At 48.6% G+C, this 20,617-nt stretch overlaps 2 protein-coding genes across 2 annotated transcripts; one reads left to right on the top strand and one right to left on the bottom strand.

Annotated features, from left to right (window-relative positions):
* Positions 1–9,925: 9,925 nt before the first annotated feature.
* LOC124680957 lies at positions 9,926–11,558 on the top strand. The gene is made up of 3 exons (XM_047215972.1): positions 9,926–10,048; positions 10,315–10,415; positions 10,512–11,558. The coding sequence occupies exons 2-3, from the start codon at positions 10,350–10,352 to the stop codon at positions 11,229–11,231; spliced, it is 786 nt and encodes a 261-aa protein (XP_047071928.1). The 5' UTR covers positions 9,926–10,048; positions 10,315–10,349; the 3' UTR covers positions 11,232–11,558.
* Positions 11,559–13,974: 2,416 nt separating this feature from the next.
* LOC124680956 (probable beta-1,3-galactosyltransferase 2) lies at positions 13,975–17,660 on the bottom strand. Its single transcript, XM_047215971.1, has 11 exons — positions 17,554–17,660; positions 17,062–17,158; positions 16,291–16,352; positions 15,973–16,184; positions 15,807–15,870; positions 15,620–15,692; positions 15,371–15,491; positions 14,975–15,062; positions 14,779–14,895; positions 14,564–14,673; positions 13,975–14,421 (listed from the first exon to the last, which is right to left on the bottom strand). The coding sequence occupies exons 1-11, from the start codon at positions 17,658–17,660 to the stop codon at positions 14,273–14,275; spliced, it is 1,200 nt and encodes a 399-aa protein (XP_047071927.1). The 3' UTR covers positions 13,975–14,272.
* Positions 17,661–20,617: the final 2,957 nt, after the last annotated feature.

The raw sequence follows: 20,617 nt of genomic DNA, 5'->3' as shown, positions 1-20,617 counted from the left end.
AGCACTCGAAGGCTTCGACTGTGGCGCAATTTCAGGATCGAGTTCAGTAGGTCCACCACTTTTTTGACAAGTGCTACAAGGCTATGAGGGTGGTTTGGAAGACAATGTTCCCCTTGAACGCAGTTCCCCCAACTCTCCTTGCTTTGATGTCTGAATTTGGTAATGCCAAGAAGATCCGAGCGTTGGTACGTGCGCAAGTTTTTGCAGGGGCCAGATTTACGCTTGCCCTTATACTTGCGCGTTATCCTTCGGCAGGTTTGCTGTCGATTGCCAATGCTACTGGGACCTTGGAGGAGCTGTATCCGAAGGTATTGTTGCCTGCCAACATAAGTGTCGACAGACTCGAGAAGGATTCAAGGGTACCTGAGGAAAGAGGAGCTCCGCAAGGATGATTTCAAGGTTTTAATATCTGATTGTAAATAGATAGTTTGGCTACTTTATCCAAGTATTTGGATTATGTAATACCACCTTTTCATATGGTATATACATGCGTATGTACTTTTACCATGTTATTGCCGTTGGCAAGTTTCAACTTTGAGCGAATCTTAGTTGCTCGTTTTTAAATGTATGCATATTGGTTTGTTAGCAAATCATGTGAGTGATCAGCTCGTGTTGCAGGTCTTGCTAAACCTGTTGTATGCGCAACTTTGCTTTCAACCGTTTTAGGTTTCGACAGGCACTCCCGAATACTTCGGGTGTAGTGAGTCTGCCGATGAGCCCGTTGTTCCTTGATATTTCCATAAGTAAAATATCGAACGTGGGTTGTTGTTTATGTGTATTTCCAGACTCTTGCTATTTACGGCACTCGTAGAGGCATCTATAGCAGGGGAAAAGGTGAACGCCGTTCTAGCACTCGTAGAGGCTTTCTGGAGCACGATCTTCCGCCCTGTACTATGTTTGTATAGTGATGGGGCTTATAAGTTTGTAGTTACTGCAATGCTTAGCAAAGAATCGAAGCTTAAGTTCTTATTGATAAGGTAAGCACAATGCTAGAGGGCAAAAAAGGGAAAAGCCCTGTTTATAATAAAGGAAAAACAAAATAAAGGCTGATAAATTGCTTAGGCAAGGAAGGGATTCTTCTCTTCTTCTGGCTTCTTCACCGCGTTAGTAGTTACCGCAGCGTTGCTGGTTTCATCAGGAGTTTGAGCGGTGGTTGCCATTGTCTTGCTATTTCCTAAGCCTTCTGTGCCGTCAACTGCCGACCCCTTTGCTGCCGAAGCTTCTGCTGCCGAAGCTTTAAGGGCGAGAGCGGCTGGCTTCTTCTTGGTTTCCCTGCCATCTTTTTCTTCCTTGATTTCTCGGAAGGACAGCTTGGGCGGAGGGCCGATGATTTCTCGCTGCGGCCCGAACTTTGCAGCAATCCTCTGAAAGTCGCGATCACAATTGTCCGAGCGTGAGAAACTTCCATAGACTGTGATGTTTGTCCCATTGTTCCCAGGCATTTTCAGCTTGAGGTATGCATAATGTGGCACAGCCATGAACTTGGCATACGCTGGTCTCCCGAGTATGGCGTGATACTGTGACTCCCAGTTCACCACTTCAAACTCGATTTTCTCCTTCCTCAAGTTGTCGGCTCTACCGAAGATAACATTCAGGTAGATTTTGCCAAGAGAGTGGCCCGGTGCGGTTGGTAGGATCCCGTGGAAGCAGGTGTCTGTTTCTTCCAGCATGCTCATGGTGATCCCCATACTCCTGATTGTGTCGACGAATATCAGGTTTAGCCCGCTTCCGCCATCCATAAACACTTTGCTCATCTTGAACCCCCCAATTTGTGCTTCAACTATCAGGGCGGCATGTCCTGGTTTTGGTATGGTCATCGGGTGATCTGCTCGACTGAATGTAATGCTCTGAGAAGACCACTCGACGTACTCGGGGATGTTCGCCATGATGCTTTCTGCCAAATTGATCTCTCGGGTGAGCTTCTTCATCTCCCTTTTTGGAACACCTGTCCTGTGGATCATGCTCATCTGCCCACGTGGTGGTGGGAACGCCTCGTTGGGTTGATGGGGTTGAGCCTGCTGGACTTGATGCTGCGGTGGAGGTGGGGGTGGTGGTGGTAGCTGTTGCTGGCCTGACTGCTGGATGAGTTTGTGCATGTCGAGGAACTGCCGACAGTCCCTGAGCAGGTGGCTAGACTTCATTTTGCCGTCCTTGGAGTCGACATACGAATGTAGGTAACAGGGGGCGTTGACCTGTTCAGCGTAGGGTAGTTCGGGAATCCTCTGCTGTCGTGGTTTATGGTTACCACGGTTTCCAGAGCTGTTCTGGTTACCATCGTGCCTGTCGTCTCGATCGTCTTGCCGATCGGCATACCCTGCGGCTACCAGATTATTATCATCGTAATTGCGGTTTTTCCTTCTCTTGTGACGATCCCTTCGGCCACCCGAGTCGTGCTTCGGCTGGTCGTCGTCTTCATCGTCACTACGCTGCCGTGGCCTTCGCACGTTGTCCTCACCATCAGCCCAGCTGTTGGCGATTTCCATTAACTTTGTTATGGTTTTCGGCTTTTTGCGCCCGAGTTCTTCTATGTAACTTTCCCGCTGGACACCGTCGCTGAAAGCGTCGATTGCTCTGTCGACAGATACATCTTCGGCAGCATTCAGGAGCTTTGTGAATCTCCCGATGTATGAACGCATCGACTCCTTCTGCTTCTGACGGCAATTCCGTAGCTCTTCAATCCCGACGGGCCTCTTGTACGTTGCTTGGAAGTTGGCAAAGAAGGCGTTTACTAAGTCGTCCCATGATTTGACAGAACCTTTCGGCAGCCCCCGTAGCCAGGCCCGTGCTGAATCCTTCAAGTAAAGCTGTAAGCACTGCATTGCCGCTATCTGGTTTCCTTTGTGCAGAATCACCGTCTGCAGATAGTCATCTATCCAAGATCTTGGTTCTTGCTGCCCATCGCACTTGGCAGCGTCGGTAGGGGTAGGCTTAAACTTTTTGGGCGGCATTGCTTCGCGTATCTTGTAACTTAAACAATCGGCTCCCCTGAGTTCACCGTCGTACTCCTGGTCTTCATCCGAAGAATCGCTGTCGTCGTCTTTCCTGACGACGCGTCGTCGCCTTGCTTTGTCGATCCTGCTCTGGGTGATTTCATCCCGAGCATCTCTCGTATGATGTTTTGACCCGCTGCCTTGGACCATAGTCCTTTCCTTTTGCGGGACTAGGTTGTTCCCCAAAATCACGAGACTTTCGAGGGCACCTCGGTGAGCTTGAGCCATAGATCCTTCGGGGCGCTGGTTGATGAGGTAAGCGGCGAGGTTGGCCGTTGCTCCTGCAACGGTTTTCGGTCGCGACATGCCCGCGGTATCCGTGGTCATAAAGGATTTAGTCAGATTCGATGTTATCTCTCTGGCGTCATCTTCCGAAAGCCTGTAAATCCTTGACCGATGCTTGCCTGCTCCCTGAGTGTTTCGGGAAGCGCTTCCTTGCGAGCCCCTTCGCCTTTCACTGGATCGGTCTGCCGCGGATAGGCGTCTTTCGAGGGTGGCTTGCTCTTTCGACAAGTGCTCCCGGTTTTTCTCCAGTATGGAGCGGTAAGCATTGAGGGTTCCAATCGAAGTCCCTGCGGGGAGCGGTGTGTTGTTGAGTACTGCTGCCCTCGCTGCTGCCCACTCCTCATCCACGATGGTATAATCGCTATCGCGGTTGCTGGCGCTGTTCTCGAAACTCGCCCTTCTGCTGGAGCGGGGGGTATGGTCCTCGTCTCCTCTGCGCCTTGTGTTCCCCGTGTTATTGGCAACATAGACCTGATGGTGTGCTGCCCTTCGGGTGGTTCGCTGGGTGGTACTGTCGATACTGTCCTCTCCCGATGAATACTGGGCGTTGCAGATGAACGGCGTGTCGCTAGATCCCAGCCTGTGCCTGGTGTCGCAGTTCAGGCAATAATACAAAGTTAGCTTCGAAGATGAGGAATCGTCCGACCCTACCGACATGGAGGACACCGAGCGAGGAGTCGAGGGCACGGGGGAGCATGTCGATCCCGTCAGACCAGCCGACAGATCGAGTGATGATGATGCGCTTGGACTCGCCGATCCGGAGGCGGGGGATTCCAGCAGTCGAAGGATTCCTTCTGCGTTGACGTTGTAATGGACGCTGCCGAAAGTCATCTCCATGTTCCCTTGCAGGTCCGAAAAGTTCGAACTAGAGGAATCGCTGTGTGGAGTAAACTCGTAGGAGCCGAATCGAATCGGGCTTCCCAGGATTGGCGATGATGGTGTCGACGAGGTTGCTGATGAAGTTGCTGGCGAAGTTGCCGGTGAAGCTGCCGATGTCATGATCGGATCTGCCGATGCCCTGCCTTGTGCCAACAGGGTTCCCACAGACGGCGCCAATTATTGAGGGTGCTCCTCGGCAATGCCCTCTGTTAGGGGCTTAGGGTTGATGGAATCCTGCAAGCTGACACGAGACATCGGTACACAGACAAGCGGGGAGAGCGATTTACCCAGGTTCGGGGCCCTCGATAAGGTAAAACCCTTACGTCCTGCCTGTCTGTTCTTTGATTATGATGAAAACAGGTTACAATGGGGTGCCGAATCGTTCGGCTGTGATCTCGACGAGATGCTAGTTGCTAGGGTAACCTAGTTCTAAGCTTCTGTTGGCTAGTATTGCTAAGATTGATTGATTGCCTCGATAGCCCCTCTCCTGGCCTTTATATAGGAGGCCAGGTCTCGAGAGGCCTAATCGAGTACGACTAGGTTTACAGTAGATCTATCTCTTAACTTTCCTTGCTCGGCTTCTTCCAAGTCTTGTACTTCAAGTAATCTTTCGTCGCACCGTCCTAGTGGCCCATCTTGCCATCGGGTACCTTCATGGGCCTCCAGTGGGACCGAATAGGGTAGAGCAACATTGGTTACCCGAAGGGTAATGTCCACGTCAATAGTCGTCTTACAACAATAGATCACATGATCCAATATTACAATAATAGTTGATCTAATGATCAACGAACACAATACGTAGCGGAAGCGAAGTAGTAGTGGACTATCTATTCCACATGCAACGCTTGACGTCAGAAGATGCTCCTAGTTATCGTAGACGTCCTGTTGTCCGTCGTCTTGATACTGTTGCTTCTCTTCATAGTCTGGCCATTTGAATAGCCAGGGACACAACCATGAGTACTTTAAAGTACTCGCAAACTAATACTAATGTAAGTACTATCAATTTTAGTAAGGGGTGCTAAGCTCTAAGTTTCTTTGCATAAAGCCAATTTTAGTTCATAAGCACTTAGTAGTAAAAACTATTCATTTACCTAGCTAACTCAAGTGGGAACATTAGTGTCATTCCCACAACTCTGTTGTGATCAAGTCAAATTCACCTTTTAAGTCATCATTCATTTTTAGGAAACTTCTGACAACGGAATAGTATGGCCTTTCCAATCGTCCGTAACCGTGGACACGGCTATTCGAATAGGTTTAACACTCTGCAGAGGTTGTACTCTTGTGCCACAACTTTTGATTACATCCCTCAGAGATAGCTCTGAATAATCATATTCAGTATGCGGATCATCAACCCTAACCTTTCACTTACATATCCTAGTATAGGCACCTCTCCCCATGATCTTGGCCTCCTAGTGAAGACAAACCGTCAACCTGGGAACTGCACAGGGCTTGGGTCTGACATTCACCTCATTTCACGTCATTTCACTTTCAACGGAGGCAGCCTCGGCATAACCCCTATGACGCTTGTTTATAGGGAACCCATACTAAAATACATAAACTTTCAGTTAAGCCCTACCCATAATCAGGTATTGTGGGGGTACTTGTATAGTTGGAATGGTATCGCATCCGAACCCAATCATCAGTTTTTATCAAAATCCTCATGTCATTCAAGTCATATTCACCTTCACAATCTTTCAATAGAATGACTCATCATTCCAAGGTTTTCAAAGTCATTTGTTTCACATGTTCCCATCTAGAGTAGTTAATTTTAGTTTAGCACTAGCAACTAATCATGAGGGGTGCTATCTAGCTTGTATTGCTTTAGGCTAGATTTGATGCTCTTGTACTATTCTATCTCTAGACCAAGTGAATCATGAATAAAAAATAAACCAAAGTCAAAAACTTGTAAAGTAAAAACTTGGGTTGGGATCATTAAGCATAAAGTAACATGTAATGGTGCCTTGCTCTAGTAGAGCTTTGCATTAGTTAAGCTTGCAATGGTATAGCTTGCCTTGAGTGGGGTAGTGATCAAAGCTTTCTTCTTCTTCAAAGTAGACCTCCTCCTCCGGGTATTCCTCGGTACTAGCGTCTATAAACGAATACGAGGTATACAATCACCAAACAAATCTTAAGTGCTAGACTAAACACACAAATGATTCACACAAGCTATTCTAGCATCACATCATTATTAGCATGGGGATTGACTTTATTTTCTTTTTAAGAAAAATAATTTCCTCTCATTGAAATATTTATTAGGGTTTCTTCTTATTATCTTTGAGAAATAATTTCCTCTCATTGAATCCTGTTAAGATTTAATCTTCTCAAATAATAATAAGGTATCAATACATGTTTACCAAGGTCAACACTTCATATTTATTATTTGGGAAAATGATTTAAATGAGGTTTTACACCTCATGCAATTTAACACTACCTTTGTAATAATTTAATATCACTAAGTAATAAAATATGAGGTTCATTAGACCAAGGTCATTACCTCTTATTGAATTACTTAGGACCATGATTTAAATGAGATAATACCTCTCATACTATTTAATTAATGAATTGGGGCAATTTAAATGGACTAGAAATAGCCACATAGCCATTATTTATTCTATCCCATTATCATATGAAGCAACCATGTCATATTTTTACATATTAAGATAGACAATATGAAATGTGATTTTTGAGAGTTGGAATCAACTCAAAATCATTTATGGTTGATTTTTAATGAATGTTTGAAGTTTGAAAAGGCCCTGCCTTGTTATTTTTACTATTTGAATTCTACATTGAATCTAGGGTTGAGACCAGTGTAGTTGTTTAGAGAATTTCCTAAGCTTTCCAACAATATAAAATTCATCAAATTTGGCTCAGTAGATTTGATTCTATTAAATTTTGAATATGGCATCTGCAAGGAATTTCAAATAAATCAAAAATTCCGAGTTTGAATTTGTGGGCTTAGGCGGGAAACGAACTTGGGCCACAGAGAGAAAAAGGAATGGGCCGGCCCATCTGCGCATCTCGCACGAGTGGGCTGCCTGACAGTGGGACCCGCTATCAGCGGCACTTAAACGAGCGAATCGGTACGAGTGAGGGGAGGCGTTGGATTAGACGCAGATCGTGCGGCTCTCGTGGGTCGTCGTCGACGACGAGCACGACTCATTGGCGCGGCGAGGGTAGGGGGTTGGAGAGCTCACCGGTGCTCCGGCGATCGTCGGCGAGGTGCGCAGCAACGTTGTCGTGGACGGCGAGCCTCCTGGTACTGGTGGCGTCGCTTGGGGTGGCCCCAATCGACGGCGAGGTGCTGCAGGTACTGGCGGTGCTCCGACGACAAATTGGAGCTGCTCCGGCTACAATGTGGCGAGGGAGGTGGTCGAGGAGAAGCAGAGATGGGAGGAGAAGCTGATGGTGTGAAGAAATGAAGAGGGGAGGGCCTCTATTTATAGCGGCGCGAGTGTGCTGCGGGTGTCCGTGGAGGTCGTCCATGGCGTGGCGTCTCTTGGCCGCGAAAGGGCAAGGCGAGGACGGCGTGGGCTGGCTAGCATCATGGCGATGCTCGGGAGCGTGCTGGCGCAGAGAAAGGGCGATGGGATCGCTCGGGATGATGCCATGTCTGCGGCGGTACTGGCGGCAAGGTTTTGAAGGGGACGACGGCGACAGTGCTTCCGCGAGCATTTGAGCACGTCTAGGAGCTAGCCGTTGGTGTGGTGATGCGCGGTGCAGAGGTAGAGAGGTAGGGAAGGACGGAGGCGACGGGGCAAGCTGGCGCTCTGGCGCGTCCAGGGCATGGTGAGTGCGCATGGTTGGCACGCCTGGGCGCTCTGGACGCGTACGGGGCTGGCCAATGCCGGCCTCTCCCGTGCCAAGGGATGGCATGGTCCTGCTCAATGATGCATGGGGAGGCTGCTGGACATGATTAAAGAGAGAGGAGAGGGCAGAGAGGGGAGATGGCATGGAGGATGGCATGGTGCACGACATGGGGGTGCTCTGGTCATCTCCTTGCTTTAATCATCAAGGGCAAGTGCATGGTTTGGTCAATGAGACATAGAAGTACAATTATCATCACACTTGATCACTGATTTAGGCCAAAAACTGCTGGGTAATAGCATGTGTTCATAAAGCAGATGCTTGCCCACCAGGTGTTCGATGAAATGGCCGCAAGAAGTGAATTTTCGAATTCTGCAGAGATTTTTGGTGGAGAGGATTCAAATAATGTTTGGAGTATAAAGGTGGTGTTGGTTTGCAAAATTGAGTTGGTTTGTGAAATTTCAAAATGGGCATCATCTTAAATCTGTTTTGGTGTTGATACTTTGCTTGATGATATTTTGAAATTGAGAAAGAATTTGCAGGGATGGTCTTGACCAAAGTTGTTCACCTTGATGAGGTCTTGGATGAGGTGCAAAGAGTTGGGGTGGTTTGGTTTAAGAATCTCTTAATACAGGGGCTCAAAGTGAGTGTCATGATATAAATTGCAGTTTTGACCATTATCATATGCAACTTGAATTTGAATTTTACTTTGATTTGATTTGTGTTTCTTTGATTCAAAAGTGATTGTTATTGGTTTATTGATGTTTTCCAACCATTGGCACAAGTCAATATGGCCTTGGTTAAACATTTGCAAAATTGGCCATAATCACATATGTGGTGATATTTGTATTTTTCTTATTCGTTTTATTTTCTTTCTTTGTAACCTCAATGAACAAGTTTTAGGGTTTTAGAGACATTAGTAACACTCAAGCAAACAATCATAGCAAAACTCAACCAAACATGCATGATCACTATACACACTATGCAACAGATTAAAAGTTTTTGTTAGTTCCAAAATTTAAATAATTGGATTTCTTTTTCTTTATTGATTTGAAAACTTAGAATGTTACACATCTGGACTTAAAAATCCGGGCGTTGACAACTTGGCTCCCGCACGGTTGTCAGTCACAGCACCTCAGGAACACGATGTGCCTCTGCGTTTGTGAACGCGTGAGCGGTTGAGCGCCTCACCGCCTCCCACGCCGACAGCCACTCCGGTGCCGGCATCCACAGCCTCCCGCCGGTTGCCGCTCCGGCAGTCCGGCCCCAGCGCCCCCTCTCAAATCCCCTCTATTCCCCCGCCCTATCCACCCCCACTGCCGCTTCTGGTACCCCTGCGGAGGTGCCCCCCGGTGGTCCTGCGGGCGCAGCCGCTACCTGCGTCGCCGAAAACAGGTCCAGTTCCCAGCGTCCCGCTTGCCTCCTCACCGCGAGATCCCGGCGAAATACGCGCTTCCCAAGGGCTATGTTGAAAGGTATCAATGCGGCGGCGGTAGAGGACAGGCCGTAGCTACCCATGAAGATTTTGATCGTACCACTGGATGCCCAATTAGCAAATTAAGTGCGATGGGTATCGGGGCGCCGTGGGCTGCCCGCCCCAACTTACAGGCCTAGCCCATTGTATCTGGCCCATGATGCCCCACTCGACCGAAATCAGAAAAGAAAAGCCAACTTAATCTAAAAAAAAAAAAAAAAAGCCAACAAATCGACCGAACGCTCGAAGAATCGAACCCTTCCCTTCTGCTCGCGGCGGCAGGACGCGGCGCCGCCACGCCACTCGCCGTCATCGGCGGCAGACGGCTTGCCGCGGCCCGCTGGCTCCTCGGACGGCCGTACCCCGACCCTAGCCGTCGTGCGGTCCTATTCCGTCGTGTACCTCGGCTACGCTGCCGGTTGCGGCCGCTGGCCCGCCCTGCCTACCCGCCTCCGCGCGACTGTCGGGCGGCGCCGCCCGAGTGCTGGTGCTGGTGCGGACGTACGGTGCTCGACCCCTGCGTCTCTGCCTCTCCTAGACTCCAGTCCAGGCTTCATCCGTCCACTTCTCTCGGCTCGGCTGCAGCTCCCCTCTAGCAGTCTAGCTAGGCAGCTAGGTAATATGTTTTCCCCTCTTCAGCTGAATTGTCTTATGCCGACTGTCTAGAATTGAACTGATTCATTGGCTTAACAATTTCTTTATTGACTTCATTGATCCATTGATATACACGGACTATTCAAAAGGTTTTTTTTTTGTCATATATGATGTGCCTTGTTAGATTTTTTAAGAGTTCACTTGCAATATATGTTCTTCTTTTCAATTGCACTGTTTTTTTGTGGTACTGTATTACTACAACTTATGCGTCTCATAATTTGCAAACAGGTAATTATATTGGCCGCATCCATATACAGGGACACATGGTGACCGGTAGGAACAAGGAGCACAGTATATTCGCGATGAGGTTTTCTGCTATGATCAATCAGGTTCGTCCTCCTTGCTCTGATATATGCATTCATTTTTCCTTGTATCAATGCTCTATTTCCGAGATTGACTTGCATTTCTTCAACGGAAACCTGCAGCCGAACAAACAGACGGACGAACTGCACCTGCTGTCAGCCGTTGATCTGACGAGCAGTCTCGAGTATGATCTTCTCGATACACAAGGGGCATGGGAGCTAGAAAACGAGGATAAGCAGGACCCAGTACGAAGCAACACCAGCCGCCGCCGCCGGCGGTTGTCCTTCTACCTCGCGGTCCGCAAGGGCCGGTTCGCGAGGTACAGCCTCCTCATCGGCAGCCGGTACGGCGTGTGGTCCGCGGCGGAGCGTCGCTTCATCAAGAGAACAAACTTCTACCACTACCACCACATTACCCAGGGGATCAGGGACGTGAGACTGGCCTACAGCGTCGTCATCGTAGCCGGCTTCTATGGCGTCCGTAGGCATAGCACCCTGGGCTTCCTCTGCAAGCTCCTCTGCAAGCTCCTCGTCAACCCCCGCCGCGCGGTGCAGATCATGCGTGCGCTCTTGTTCTACTACCATGTGTTCATGGCGATGGACTGCCGCATGGAGTGCTGGCCCGCCGACATGGGCGGCAAAGACAGGAGGGACGAGCTGAGCTCCGTGAGGCATAGGCTGATGGACGTGTACCGGAGACGCATGACTCCTGCACAGAAGCAACGCGTCCTGGTGATATACGAGCGTCATAGTAGGGACCTCAGGTTTGCTTTGGGCTTGATCTTCATGGTGCCGCTGGTGCTCTTTGTAATCATTGCTTGGCTTCTTTATTATTATTGGTGAATTAGATCAATCTTAAAATATCGCTCTTACTTGAGGAAATTCCATACATACTACCGGGAAATTATCCATATGGTTAAATGCTACTAAAACGTTATGGGTTCCAGATATATACCACTCGAATTTGCAGTGGGTAATTTGCCACTTCCTCAGATGTCTTGGTGTTACCGTGGCTGAATCAAAACCTAGACAAAAAAAATTCCGTGTCTGACGTGAGTTGAACCTTGATGCTTTTGAGCATGTATTGTTGTGATAACTGTTAAATGTTGTTGAATTTGGATTATGTGCTGCTCATATTTGTTATGAAAATTGTGATGCTAAGCTAGATAAGGAGAAATGTTCTTGATGATCTGTTTATTCATATGCTGTAATCATATACTTACCTTTTTCCTACGGAGTACTATTTTTTCTCAGTTAAGCACATTACGAAACTCTTTGTAAAATTCATGCCAAAAGTTGGCACTACAATTTGTTTCAAAATATGAAACAAGGTGTATTTCGAAATTTATATACATATAGTGTCTTTAGATCCGAGAAATTTTGAGTGCATATACATCCAGGCAGATTCTCAATAGTGTTATAGTATATATGGCATTTCCTATTCTTACTTCGAGGGGCTTCTACATTGCCTGGGTAGTTTTTTTTGGAATGGTTCTTGCCTCGTTGATCACGTAGTGATGATTTTGGTGCACATGAGTGTTTATCTGTAAAATAATATATTATGTTGGCATATTGTGGAGATTATATATGATTGATTAGTGTCTTCAAATATTATATTTTGGTGTTGTTCTCGACTTTTCCTTAAATGCAGAGTATCGTGTAATGACATTTCTACATTAACTGAAGAGGGAGCTCGTTTGTGTTTTTGCTATAACTAAAAGAAACCACCTCCTGTGTGATTTCTCACTACTCGGGTAGCAGCAGAATGGGAAACTAAGCTCAAGAAACTCTCAATTATTCAAACAGGGCATGAACCTGAGAAAGTTCATTAACTTAACAAAATGACAGTTGCGTATGAAATCTAAATGTAAAATAACTTTTCATCATGCAAACGATTAGAACAGAGGCTCTTCAAAATGCTAAAATTTAACAGTGACAGTTTGATATCCTCCAAATTTCCAAGGATATCAAGAAAAGCTACAGTGAACAACATGAGAACTATTGTATAAGTACATAAGAACTTGAGATATTTTTTTCAACAGTAGGCGAAAAACGCTCAGCTTTAAATTAATAAAGCCACGAACAGCCATCGAATTACAAGGTGTAGAGGAGATCAACTAACAAGGTAGAACAAGCCAAACAAGAAATAAAACAAAACACGCCGCTTCAGAGTTCAGGTCTCGCCAGCTGCAATGGACGCTGATTGCCGGTGAAAGCAGAGACCAAAAGACGGAGAAGACGCCGCTGAATGGATCATGTCACCATCTGTCGGAGCGAAAGCTTCCTATTGTCAAGGCCCCATCCGTCTCCACTTCCGAAGAGGGTCCCTTCCCCCTCTCTCTCGCTCGAAGAGCGCCGTACCGTTGGAAGTTGGAAAAGCTCACCCTAGAGCACAAAATGGTACAAGACAAAGAGGTTGCCAAGCCAAGAGAGACCAGAAGCACACGACCGCCCAAACAAAGCCGAGCCTACATCGAGAGGAACACCACCGACTCCGCCAACCAACCACACCCAAGCCAATTGCAGACACTACGCTCCTGAAGCGGTGCCTCCAGGGAGAAAACGAAGCCAAGACGTCACCACCGCCTGATCAGGAAAGATCAAGGTTTTCACTCGGAGCCTGCAGACAGAGTGATACGACCCTCGACGATGTATCCAAGGAGGAAAACGACGCCAAAAAAGCGTTATCGTCGCCGGCACCGGCAAACGCCGAGGGTACACTAACCACCGTCCGGAAGTCATATCAATGCGGCCACATGAGGTGATTAGGAGAGGCGAAGCACCTAGATCTGGTCGAGAGCAAGGCTCACAAGTCACAACCATCCGACCCACGTCGGTCAAATCACCGTCCTCACGGTCATGGTCGAGATCTTTTTTTAGGCAATTAACAAATACATGCAAACTTACTGATTACCCAACTGAGATTTATACAGAAACGAGTGGCACAGTTCAATAATAAGTATATTAACATTCATCTAGGCACAACCTCACATATAGTAGTAGAATAAACTGCACTTTAACATGCATGCATTTGGTACTCACAAAATATAAATATTTTACCTAAGATTCATCTCACAAAATATGTAGCTAAGGAGACTGTTGTGGTCGTCTGCTTGGGAAGTTGAAAATATCAAGTTTCCAACACTCTTAAATCATCCTGCCCTGGAGCTGACCATCTCTGATCTGTGATGCGATGTCCCTGACAGCACCTGGCCCATGAGGGATGAACACCGCTGATGACTTGGGCGAGGCACCGATGTGCTTCATGGTGTCAAAATATAGGGTCACCAAAACCATGTCCATCACATTCTTGGAAGAGGCCCCGTGCACATTCTCAGAAAAAGCAAGAACACTGTCTCACGGCCCTTCGACTGGCCTGGCGCTGCCTTGCGATTCCCTGACCAAGAAGAACTGAAGGAGCCGAGAATTAAGCTTTATTTTTCTAAAATTGAGAATTAAGTTATTTGTTCTACATTCCTATGATCCCAAAGCCATCCATATAAAACCTTCATATGAAGTTTCTACAGAAATATTTCAATTTGAAGAAGCCTGACGTGTAGGCACTGCTCATATTTACATCAAAATGTGGTAGAATGAAGATTAAAGATCTTTATATATCTTGTTAGCCAACCACAGAGTACATAAGGTCATTACAAAATGACCACCCAAAAACATGCCAACGGATCAAGCAGCTCATATACCCCCTCAACCAGCACTGGCAGACTCCGAGTAAAACCACGGCCTGCTTCGCCGGCATTTCCCAACAGACCATCTACCTACAGGGCTAAGAATGAATCGAACACATTTCATGCACAATGTACAACATACCCAGGTCTTATATACTACAACAGAGCACCTTCAGTCAGGTCTTCCTCCAGGTTTGGTTAGAAAGAAGCGGTCCAGAGTGCCTTTTCGCTTTCTCCACACTTGTTGTGCACTCCTAGGATGTTCTGCACTGAGTTGCATATACCGCTGCATCTCCAATCGAATGAGGCCGCACAGGTGTTACCCGCCTGGGCTTTCCATTCGCAATCTGTGATCAGTAAAGAGAGACATGATTTGGACCTAATTTTTCACATTCTTCTAATTATATTCCAGCAGCAAATACCGTGAAACTTTGAGTAATCTGGGACTCTATCTGAACACATTCAGATAGGAGTTATAGAGATGCTTACCAGGTGGAGTACCACAGCAAAGTCGACGGTCATCAATATGCTCAACATCTAGCCCTATGAACCAAGACCCCAAAGAAACATCCTCATTGATATACTTGTGCAACACATGCCTGATAATGATTAAATTATATGAAACGGCTTGAGCACACTCCAAATCATAAAATTAGAGTAAATTCATTCATTTGAAACATAAAATGTTTTGGGTACTATCTCACTTGTTTATGGAGATGTAGGTTGCCAAATCTTTCGAAATAGCATAGAGTTGACCGGTGGCATGTCGGAAATACTTATCCCCAAACTTCCAGTGCTCAGGTTCATAATACCTGACTTCCCTGCGCAGTTGCAGTTGCATATTAACAATTTGGAAATCATGATAAAGAAATAACAAGCTAAATATCATACACCACTTACTTATCAGATAGGACAGGACCAGACTTCATGCATCCAGTATATACCCTGGGCCTCGAAATATGTTTGGACAAAATCTGCCCAAGGGTCGCTGCATATGTACAAGTTTCATGTCAGAATAGAAGTAGCTGCAGCAAATAAATGGAGGTCAAGAATAGACAGACTTCCGTCAGTTCCTACAGAATCTAAAGACAGGATGGCATCTTAGTGTAAATTGATATCATCCTACAGGTACTTAGAGCACCCTACCAATATATTAAAGTATCAACAACACTAATGATGATGACAAAACATAGTACCGTAAAAATGACCACAAAATAAGATCTTCAAAGCTGATAATCGTGCATTCATGACTATTTTACCCTCAGCACATATGGTATGATCGCCGTTTGAGTTTACCTATATTTACATGCACATCGTCATCAACTTTCACGTAGAAGTTAGCATCCCACAAAGCAACAGCTGTAGCAAAGTATGTCTTGGTTTTTCCTGATAATTCAAGGTATCCTTCAACATGATCCTGAACAGAGTGAAAATAACTGAAAGTAAGAACAACTAAAATCATGTAGACCAAAGTCAACGCAACAATTACATTGACACCCGCATATAACTAATAACTGTTGGTAAAGCAGATAAGGTGAAGCTTACAAGCCTCATGAAGTCTCCATGTTTTCTATCCTCTGCTGCGATTGCTCTATCCACAATTCCACCTGCAATAGCACTGCAAATAACCAGTTATCAGAACCAATTGTATGGATCTGCAGGATAATATTTTGCATACGACATGGCACAGATGTGAGACAAGGACAGGTTAAGAAATAAACATGTTGCGCACCTGTGACCAATGACAAAACGAATTATGATCCCCTTCTCTTCTTCAAGTTTTTTTCTCTTCTCTCCTGTTTTGCATTGTTACTTCGCCATTAATAACCCAAATGTCGAGAAATTAATAGCCAAAGCAACAAGAAAGCTTGAAGAGCGGTTCCATGTGAAAAAAAAACCTTGTGGCATCCAGGTATTGCGGATAGAATCTCTTCTCTTGCGGCTACTGAAAGCCGTATTGATGCCGATGACCATGAAGTATTTTCGCCTTCCAGCAGACTCAGAGGCCTTGTACTCTTCTGAAACCGGAGAACCATTTAGAAATGATTCCTGAAGGGTCCTTGCAGCTGAAAGTTCCGACTCCAAATTCGATATTGTTTTATCCAAAGTCCTGCAGCAGGAGGAGCCAGTTGAGCTGTAGTCAGAAACAGCTGCCTTGAAGCTTTACTGGAACAAACAAATCAGTGGGGGCAGAAGACATGTGTGCCATCACATACTGTACATCGTTACTACTATCCAGGACGCTAAGCGTGTCTCTGAAATCGTGCTTCTCTGGAACCTGGTGACACAAGAAGATGAAATCTGCATCAACACCGCTGTGACGTTGAAAATGGCAGTGGGTAATCCAAAATATCTAATATTGGTACTTGAGAAAGTGGAAATGTCTGGATTTATATTTTACAGATACAAATGTGGTATTGGATTTTGAAGCAAACACGGATACCAAGGTAGATATATCTTAAACCCAATAAAATTACGCTATCCAATTTCAGCAATTGTAGCCCCATATTCCAATTATCCAAGCCTAAAACACTACCAAGTAGTCAAATACTATATTCTTGTGAGGTCGAACCTAGAGCAATTATGCATCGTAGTAGCATATGTATCTGTCTGTGAGTCCAGGCTTGAGCTATTGTACAACATGAGTCTATCATTTCGAGTCACTGTTACTGATTTTTCTTTCAATCATGTTGCCACTAAAATTGCAAGATATTCGTATCAGTTGGATTTGAGTAAATATTCGGTCCATGTCTGTAGTCGAGTCACATCCTCTCTCCATCCATATCCAGTGACACCAGTATCGGTACTTTCTACTCGAAGTGGGAATGGGCGTTTCCACCAAAACAAGTCTATGAATACCCCTATATTTATCGGAAAAACGATTACCCTTATAGAACTTGTGAATTTGACAACTCGTTGGTTAATTCTTCACTGCAATCAAGAATGGTTCAATTTTTTTTTTTTTTTTTTGAGGAGGGAATGAGTACCTTTGCAGAATTACAGTCTCCGGCGGTAAGCTTGGCCGCCTCCCCTCTTCTATCGTTTGGCTTGGCAACCTCCGTCGCCTCTGGCAATGTCCACATCCTGGGAAGGACCAAAGACCAGCGTCGATCAATCGGTGCACATATATGCTCTTTAAATCGTAGATGCCATGTGAGTAAATCATGAGCAGCAGCTAAATCAACAGTCCGGAACTCAGAGCTCCGATAGCATGCGGAGCTGGTCGGCTGATTCCATGATCGAGCGAGGGAATGACCGATTTAACTTTTTTTGAGAGAAGTCTGAATTCTTGACCCCGTGAATCAAGCCCGGGCCATTGACCTAAATCTGGCACCAGAATGCAATGAGGAGAAGAGCAGATCTTGGCCCCAAGACCGGTAGCACATCCTCCCAAGCCTACACCGGCTCGGAATTCCGCGGGATGGGGGCATGGGGCAGGAGATCACGGTGAGCGAGCAGTGGAAGTGCAGTTGACGTACCCGTTGGTGAAGAGCAGGCCGAGGGAGAAGCTCCCGGCGCAGAGCAGGAGGACCCATCGCCTGCTCAGGGCCCCGTCCCCTGCTCCTCCGCCTCGCCTCCAGCTCATGGCCCCTCCGGCCGCGTCCCCCGCCCGCCCGCGCTGCCGCCGGCGTCCGTCAGCTAACAGTCAGCTGCCGCGCGCGGCCGGACAGGTGTTGTACGCCGGACTGCGAAGAATGTGAGGGGAGGAGGAGGATTGGAGGAGGAGGCGTGGCTCTCGGGTTTTCTTAAATCCCCTCCCGCCCCGCCCAGAGTCGTCGCCTCCCCCGTCATGGCCATGTGCGCGCGCGGGCGGGCGGCGGAGGCGACCGACAGTACAGTGGCAGAGGTTGGATGCCGCGAATTCGATGGAAGACCGCCGTGAATTCAAGTAATTTAACTGGCCGTCACTAAAGTAAGAGCATCTCCGGTCGCGTCCCCCAAACCGTGCCGGATCGAGCGTTTGGGGGACGTGTTTTGTTCGTGCCGCGTTTGGGGGACGTCGCTCCCCAGCCGCGTCCCCCAAACGCCGCCCCCAATCAGAAATTCAAATAGATGCATTCAAAAGAGATTGTTCCCGCCGATTCGTCGCGATCGAGTAGCGGCGATCGATCAAAGTATCGGGCGTGCGATCATATTACGGACCGGTGGTGCATGCAAATTAGAAGAAGGGGAAGGGGTTGGTCGACGGCGTCGTGTCCTGAGTCGACGCAGGCCCGTCGAGCACGACGACCTCGTCGCGATCCGCCTGTTCCTGTGCATGGTGCGTCCGCTCCGTCGCCGACGCGAGGCCGACGCAGGTGTAGCGATAGAAGACGCGTCGGCCTGCTCTTGCTGCTGCTGCCGCTGCCGCCGATGCCGATGCCGCTGCCCGGGGCCGCCGCGTCCGCCGCCGCCATTTTGGTTTCGATGTCGTCGAGGATCCGGCCTTTGAAGAAGTTGTGCGCCGCTCGCGTCCGGGGAGACATTCCCTCGTCGACGTTCTCGGCGGGGACATGTCGTCCCTGCGTTTCTTGAGCTCCGGCTTCTCCTCTTGCCTCTTGAGCAGCTCGGCCCACCTTTGGTCGGCCTTCTTGTCGTGGGAGATAAAGGTCGAGGAGACGTCGGCGAGGCATTTCGTGATCGACGCCTGCGTCTTCTCAGACGACGCAGCGTCGGCCAAGGCGGCCTTGGCAGCCTTGTTGCCAGTAGGACGCCCTGTCGAAGTTGCCAGCGGCGCGTCCAGATCAATGGCGTCCTTCCCCTTAGACAGCGATAAGCGCGCCATTTCTCATTCATTTTGAGCTTGCCATAGCAATGCATGAGCACGAAAGACTTGTGACCTTCCGAGTTCTTGGCGTACAAATCCATGGCCCGATCAAACTAACCAAAGAAAGCAGAGTCATTTCATCGAACACAATGTAGGCGCTACGGATTATGGAAGAAACAGGCGTACCAGTTTGGCGACGTCGGCGCCGCTGTCGCCTCTGGTCTCCATGTCGTGATGGAACCCATGGAACAAGTTCACCGACGCCTGGATGATGGCCCATCGCGTCGACATTGCCTTTTGGCTCCTCTTCATTGTCACTTTGTTGTAGTCGCTGTTGATGAGCTTGCGCTCATCGAACTCGGCCTTGATCCTCGCCCAATACTTCCTGCCTTTTTGGTTGGCGCCGATGATGGAGTCATGGCTCACCGTCGCCCACGATTCGCACAGACAAAGATCTTCCAGAGGCGTCCACTTCGGGCCTCGTGTGCCCGACGCCTTCTTCTTCTTCTTCTTCGTCCTCACGCCGTCCGCGTCTACCTCCACGAGATCATCGTCACCGGCACCCTCGTCGTCCTCTTCCTCGCCGCCCTCTTTGTCCTCATCGTCGTCCTCCTCGTCGTCCTCCACCTCCTCCTCTTCCTCGTCGTCCTCCTCCTCAACCCCGTCGTCCTCCTCAGCACCGGCGCCGTCGTATTCGAGCGGACCCCTGCGGCCGGTGAAAGGGTCGCCGTCCGGACCGGGTCCGGCTCGCGCTCGCTCGTACGCCGGGGAGTAGAGGTTGTTGGGGTTGAAGCCGCCGTGCGGCGGCGCATCCTGGTAGTGCGGCGACAAGTTAGGCGTCACGCACCCGGGAGTGGCGGAGGGGCCGTCGTTGTAGAAGGCGGCTTGCGACGGAGAGATCACTCCGGAACGTAGACCGGCATGGACGTACTCCATGGGCTCGCGTTGGTGGCGGCGATACACCCGGCCATTACGTGCTGGTGCTGGCGCGCCGCCTGAGCCTTCTTCTCCAGCTCCACCGCCCTCCGTCCTTTCCGCTCCGCCGTCGATAGCTTCTGGCGCAGGCAATCTTGCTGCCATTGATCTTCGGTCATTCCTTCAGGCTTCTTCTTCGCAGCCGGCGCCTTCCGCGGCTTCGCGAACGGCGCTTTCGCCCCTTTCATCGCATTGCCCAGCGCCTTCTTGGCCGCTTTCTTCGCCATCTTTTTGGGGGCTGTCGGCGGCGCCATGGAATGGGGAGAGGGTAGCGGCGGCGGGTGGACGGCGGGAGGGAGAAAGAAATCGGCGGGATAGGAGAAATGAATCGGCGGCGGGATATGTTTTGGGAGGCCTGTGCGCGGCGGTATAAACGCGATTTGGCGGAAGCGGCGGGATTTGGCGGGAGTGTGAGACGAATTTTCCCTGTGCCGCTGACGGGTCGGGCCCGCGTCGGTTGGCCTCGCTTTTCGTTGTGTCCGGCGTCCCCGGAGCGTCCCCTGTGGGACAGGGACGGGCTCGGGACGCCGGACACCGTATCGGACCGCGCCGGACAAAAATGGGCTTTGGGGGACGCGGCTGGAACTCTTTTTTTATCCGGCGCGCCTCAAATCCCTTTGGGGACGCTTTGGGGACGCGACTGGAGATGCTCTAAGGCGGTAAAGTAATGGCCGCTGTTGCAGTTGCTGTTGGGTGGATCGCCGAGCTCGTCGTTTGGCGGCAGGTGGAGGTGTGCGTCAGTCAGACACGGATAGTGGAGCACAAGACAGGACGGTGGCGGAGCTGCCAGAATGCCACCAGGTTGTCGTCGTTGGGCAGAG

This window comes from Lolium rigidum, unplaced genomic scaffold (assembly GCF_022539505.1).
Source record: "Lolium rigidum isolate FL_2022 unplaced genomic scaffold, APGP_CSIRO_Lrig_0.1 contig_31602_1, whole genome shotgun sequence".
In the NCBI taxonomy this organism is placed as follows: Eukaryota; Viridiplantae; Streptophyta; class Magnoliopsida; order Poales; family Poaceae; genus Lolium; species Lolium rigidum.
Note: the sequence above shows the minus strand (reverse complement) of the source record. Positions and strands in the feature narration are given on the sequence as shown.

Coding starts and splice junctions, on each gene's coding strand:
- LOC124680957 (XM_047215972.1), top strand. CDS start 10,350: ATGGTGACCGGTAGGAACAAGGAGCACAGTATATTCGCGATGAGGTTT. Junction 10,416..10,511: donor TTTCTGCTATGATCAATCAG/GTTCGTCCTCCT, acceptor GGAAACCTGCAG/CCGAACAAACAGACGGACGA.
- LOC124680956 (XM_047215971.1), bottom strand. CDS start 17,660: ATGAGCTGGAGGCGAGGCGGAGGAGCAGGGGACGGGGCCCTGAGCAGG. Junction 17,159..17,553: donor GGCCTGCTCTTCACCAACGG/GTACGTCAACTG, acceptor GGTCCTTCCCAG/GATGTGGACATTGCCAGAGG. Junction 14,674..14,778: donor ACCTACATCTCCATAAACAA/GTGAGATAGTAC, acceptor AATCATTATCAG/GCATGTGTTGCACAAGTATA.